Below are 6,337 nucleotides of genomic sequence, written 5' to 3' on the forward strand. Positions count from 1 at the left end.
CAGTTTAACACTGGGGTCGATATATTCGACTTACCTTCTTCCCAAAATTACTGGAGTTGTGTCAAAATTCGAAACTAATGTGCGTGAGTGCGTGCGTGCTTGTGTGTGTGTGTGTGTGTGCGTGTGTGTGTGTGTGTGTGTGTGTGTGTGTGTTTGTGTGTGTGTGTTCACATCTGTATTTCGCTTTATTGTTGTTTCTACAGAAACTATCAGCCATTGTTACGCATGATTGATCACAATGCGATTCGAATTCTTTCTTGGTTGTATCTTTCTTTTACATCTTGGTCCAAATAATTTAACCAAGTCGTCATCCCGTCGTCGTAGAGAACTTCCAATTGGCCATTTCCGATCGCTAGTGTGCCACTCAATAACTGTAACAGTCCACCTGTAATAGTCTGTGAACCTTGTGACATGTTCGGCTCAGCGGAACTTCTGCTTCCAATATTCTGCTATCGCATCATTCTCTTCGCTCCCTTCTCCAATTCCTTCATTTCCGAAACGCTCTCTTAATGATAGATTTAGCATGATTCTTTCCATGTCCTTTTGAGCATATACATATCTGAGTATGTTCGCGTATACACACGCACACACATACACACACGCGCGCGCCCATGCACACACAACACACACATGCACGCACATACACGCACATATACACGTACACGCTCAAATACACCACACATACACACCACACATATAGTGTTGAACGAATGAGGGGTGTGTTCAATACATTTTGTAGACTATATGGTTTATTGTTTTATTGAACTCGTGACTCAAGTTTTGCACTACTACAATCTTCTGACAAGAAAATGCCGCGTAAGATAAACATTCAACTCCAATAAACTATACATTCATATGTGAGAATGAGTGTGTGTGTGTGTGTGTGTGTGTGTGTGTGTGTGTGTGTGTGTGTGTGTGTGTGTGTGTGTGTGTGTGTGTGTTTTCATTATATCGTCAAACATGGCGAGCATTATGACCTTTTGATCTATCTGGCTATTAAAAACCGTCTGCCAGCGTCCCACTTCTCCCATGCCGTCCACAACAACCAGGTTTTACACCATCACCAGAGATCTACTTCTCACGGACGCCGAACGAGCCCTTCTTCGCAGGAGCTTAAATTTTATCCTCCTGATAGAGAAACTAAAGGAATTTAATATACATACCATTACTGAGAGTTTCCTCCGCTGTTGGATCCAACTTAAAACTTTCTTCCACGATAGAAGCCCAGATCTACCGAATAAGGACGACTTTCCCTTCAAAAAGCACAACTCGAACTGAACCTCAAGTATGGGCCTTCACCACATGGTCGATAAATTCCGTTTCGATTCACACGTCTTCACCTTCATCAAAGACTAAGATCAAATCTTCTCTCATCGGAATTCGACATCCTTCGGAAGCTCCCTAAACGGTGAGATATCGTTATCAAACCAGCCGACAAAGATTCGCGGTTTGGCGAATCGATCTGTACAGATAAAAATTTCTCCGCCAGCTTAAGGAACCTTCGATTCTACACAAGCTACAAAACGATCTCACCAGCTACTACCAGTGCGTGAACTTATCACTTCCGATTTGCTTCTATCCTCTGCCACTAGCCTGACTGTAATCACACCCCAGACATTACCATCTACTTCAAAATTCACAAACTTGACAATTCCGGCCAACCTATCGTCTGAACTTGATACAATACGTTCACCTCTCATAACTAACTTACCCACAAACATTAAAGATACCAACCTCTTCAATTCGTTCAATAGTTCAAACCCATTTTCACCGTGAACATTAAATTATTTTACATAGTTATTCTCCCCAACGATGGCCTATCATCCCTTAAATACTTGCTACTTACGCTTTCTACCTGTACCTAGCACTTTAACTTTCCTTCAAGAGCTCGTACTAACCCTTATTTATTTTTCTTTCTCAGGAGCATTTTACAATCATGTCATCGACTCCAATTACGCTAAAATTTTGTAGGCCACAGTTAAATGCAAATATTTGCCCATTTCGCGTGACCTGTCATTAACTCATTTCACTCCACTTTGGAATTTATTTCTACAGTATCCGATATCGTTATTTTCTCAATCTTTCCATACCTATACATATCTTTCTGGTCAGTTCCGTCCGCTGCACGCCAATTTACTCCAAATTTTATCTTCACTACTCTTCTCCTCATCCTAAACATACTAAATCCGCCATACAATGTTTCCAATTCATATTTCTTTACTGCCCACAAGGGACTACACACAGAGGAGACAAACAAGAACAGACAAACGGATTAAGTCGATTATATCGACCCCAGTGCGTAACTGGTACTTATTTAATCGACCCCGAAAGGATGAAAGCAAAGTCGACCTCGACGGAATTTGAACTCAGAACGTAGCGACAGACGAAATACTGCTAAGCATTTCGCCCAGTGTGCTAACGTTTCTGCCAGCTCACCGCCTTACATGTTTCCAATTCCTTAGCCATCACCTTCGCCGATTCTGAAGCACTAATTCAGATTTCAAGTGCTACTGTGAGAGAATGCAACATTTCTTCCTGAATCGAGGATACTTTCGAAAAGTCGTTTGTCTTGAATTCCTCCAGATCAGGCCATCGACTGCGCCATCGCTTTCCTACCCCCTTTACACATACATACAAACCAAATTCTACTTTTTCTCATCTCCTACCCATCCCTTCTTTCATTGAAGAACTCACTCTTCCACAACTTCTGAAGCCTACTTTTTGACCCCTCAAATGCTCTGATCTTTTCGGCACCACTTTTTGCCCTCAAAAAAAAAAAAAAGGATCCTTTGTAACTTACTAATGAAGAAGTTCCATGGTGCTCAGCCCTACACAATCAAACACTTTTAAGAGAGGTTGCTGACATGAAACACACGCCTCTACATTAACAACACTACAAACATCACGGGGCCTAAGTCACAATATCATATTACCCGAAACTATTGTTTACATCATCTTCCAACTTTACGTATTGCTTCATAATCAAGCATTGTGCAGTTCTTTATATTGAGGAAACATGCCAACATTTTGCTGATTGCTTTCGAGACTACATTCAAAGAACACTACTTGTGTAATGCCCGACCAACTTCTTGCCATTAACTTCAACATACCAAGTCATTCATTACTCATTTATCAACATGTAGCATCTCCATTCACTATGGGTCCACATACTCTAGGAAATGGAACGAACAACGTTTCCTCTTTTAACTTGGTAGCATGTCACCGACAGGTCTAACTGAATGTTTTTCCTTCAGCTCCGAAACCTTCTCTTAGTTCAGCAATCACTTTCTTATCTTTCAACTTCCTTCTCACCTCAGTTTTTTCTCTTCAGCCCGTTCACGCCTTTCTCTGTTCTTCTTTCTCGTTCCATTTTCTTTTATAACTTTTTATATCCTTCGCCAAGTTTCTATTTCCTGCTACTCCTTTTCTAGATATGCACCTCACGTCTTATGTTGCTCATCAGCTGCAATCAATTTCTCAAATACAGATCATCTAAAACTTTACTGTCTTCCTTTAATTTCTTTCCTTTCAATTTTTTCCTGACTCTGGCCGAAACGTTGGAGTTTCCATTCCCCCTAGCAATTTCGCTGTAAACTTTCTGTCGAGGTGAGGGTAAAAGTCCATTAAAATGAAAAAGAAAAATATTACTAGTGCTTATGTTACGAGACCCGCAAATTTAGAAGTCAAAAATCGACCTCAATTGCATTTCACTTAAGTAAAGAAAGGTGAAATTATTGTTGAATTTTTGGTATTTTATCATATTGCCATTTTCTCTATCTTTTTTTTTTCTCTCTCTCATTTAAAAAAGTTCTAAAATCAACACAGAAGTTGAAACTTTATGATAAGTAGGAAAATTTTAAGTTTTGATGTTTAAGACTGTCGTAGGTGAACGGGCGGTTGAGATAATCAGTTGACAGGTCACTGATTCAAATCTGAACACTAATACTACATCAGTATCAAAGCCACACACACTTCAAGCGACGCTGGGCAGCACAGCTTATCGCTGTTAGAGAAGGCTGAGTAATACTTCGCTACCTTACGTTGTTGGATTTAAATTTTTCGTGGTAACGTCTGAAACTCATCTGTATTTTCTCCAGTGAGGATAAGATAATGTTTTTCAACAGTTCAACGTCAAGAAACTGGAATATGTTCAAGTTTTATGCGATACGTGGTGATTGATATAAATCATCCTATATCGTTGTTTATACAAATTTCTCAGATAAGCTGAATGTTAATTATTCACTTCGATTGTGTTAGACATAAAACCAGGAAAGGATTGCTTAAACACAAAGACACTTATGGTACTCCAAGAACAAAATAAATTAAGTTACTCAGATTGAGTTTATAGAGACTAGAGAGAATAATGACAAAGTGACATAACGTAGAATTTTATGAAATTCAAAATGAAAATACAGACGAGCGAAAGCAAATACAGTAAAATATTATGTGCGTTTCTAAAGTCTCGTTACATTTATTGGTTTTCAGAATAATAATTTCATAGATAAGTTTCGAGGCCAAATATTTTGGTCCAAAAGAACAACGGATTATGTCGACCCAAGTACTTCACTAGCATTTTATTGACCATCCAAAAGAAGAGAGGGAAAAAAAGCTGACCTTGTGGGTATTTGAACTTGGAGCGTAAACAGTCGGAACAAATTCTGCGAGGAGCGTTTCCGATGCCCTAACAATTCGTCTAATACACCGACCTAATATTCTTAATAATGCTAGGGAATGCTGTTCTATATAATAATAATAATAATAATAACATCAGCAAAAAATACCTTAGGAATGAGAATCCAGGGATGGGTTCAAAATTCTACCAGAACACCTGATGAAAGCTGGAGAGTAAATCAGCCGAAACGGGTGACAACAAACAAGATGAGGACACATATCCGTCCAATGTAAATAATGTTAAAAATGTTAGGGAATTCTTAAATATATAGAAAAACTGCTATTTATTGTTCTGAGATATGATGTCGTGAGATAAAAAAAAAACTTATCAATTTTCTGTTACATGTTCACATAGTAGATAGTGCAAACTTTCTACTATTTTTTTATTATTTTATTAGTATTATAGTAAGAATTTCAATAAGAATACGGAATGTGTGTGTGTGCCTCTGTGTATGTGTGTGTAGACAGACAGACAGAGAGAGAGAGATAGATTCCTATACATGGATGGATGGATGGATGCCTCATATCAGGGTAGTTCAAAGTCAGAATAAGTGAGGGAAAATTTATCCTATAAAGTTTGATTTTTAAAGCTGAGTTCAGGTGTTAAGCAGAAGAGTCGCTAATGAAACTCAGAGATTTAATCGATGGAAAAATTATCGTATTACCAGTTGTTAATCGTAGATGAATATCTTCATTAATAATGAATCTATAGAAGCCGAAGCTAGTGACAAATTTTAGAATTCTGTGTTTAAAATATACGGTAGCATGCTGGAATTAGAAGGGTATGTCGTCTGAACAGACACAATGGGTTTGCATAGGCATGGTTAATCAAGGCTGACACGGAACGAGTTATTTGTATCACAAAATTTAAGTTAAATGAATAAAGAAAATAGATTAAATCAATAAATGGATATTCATAACATATTGTAAGGTTTACATAAGTGCAGAACAGAATGCAAGTTTATTTTTTAATTCAAAATTTTGAAATGGTGAAGTATAGAACAAAATGTTACCAAATTTCTTTTTCATGTTTTATTGAAATTGCTTATTAAATACATATTTTTCAAAAATATCTAAGTAATGTTGATGTTGAAATTATAGTTCTAAATGCGTGTAAGAGGTGAATTATTCCAAATAAATATCTTGTATTTTTCTATTTATTTTCCAGCGTTGTTATATGCAACAATCTTCAGTAATGTGACGACAATATTTCAACAGTTCTACGCTAATTCAGCAAGATATCATGAGATGCTTAACAGCGTCAGGGAATTCATGAAAATACATGACATACCCGAAAGCCTTAGTGAGAGAGTAATGGATTACATAGTTTCTTCATGGGCCATCAGTAAGGGGATTGATGCGAATAAGGTATAGTATAAAATCTTATGGGTTCGCTTTTTAAACAAATTTTTCTTTGTTACGAAAAGTTCTGTATTATTTTACAACCGGACAAATAACGAAATTAAAAGAGTTCTATATAAACCTTTTATTTATGTAGTCACAGATTCTACATTTACGGTGATGATTTATCTAACAGCTTCATATAAATATTTATCCACGAAGGTTACATAATCCAAACTTCGAAGTAACTATCTACCGTTTTCTTGGAAAAATCACGCACAAACGCACAGATATACACACACACACACACACACACACACACACA

At 37.3% G+C, this 6,337-nt stretch overlaps 1 protein-coding gene across 4 annotated transcripts in view; it reads left to right on the forward strand.

Moving 5' to 3' along the window:
• The window catches only part of LOC106884153 (potassium voltage-gated channel subfamily H member 1), a 430,860-nt gene that overhangs the window by 352,193 nt on the left and 72,330 nt on the right, over positions 1-6,337 (forward strand). For all 4 annotated transcript variants that reach the window (XM_052973779.1, XM_052973780.1, XM_014935387.2 and 1 more), the window contains one exon: positions 5,840-6,039. In XM_052973779.1, coding sequence (XP_052829739.1) covers positions 5,840-6,039 — 200 coding nt within the window. The remainder of the gene's footprint in view (positions 1-5,839; positions 6,040-6,337) is intronic.

The sequence above is a fragment of the Octopus bimaculoides genome, chromosome 16, assembly GCF_001194135.2.
Source record: "Octopus bimaculoides isolate UCB-OBI-ISO-001 chromosome 16, ASM119413v2, whole genome shotgun sequence".
Classification (NCBI taxonomy): domain Eukaryota; kingdom Metazoa; phylum Mollusca; class Cephalopoda; order Octopoda; family Octopodidae; genus Octopus; species Octopus bimaculoides.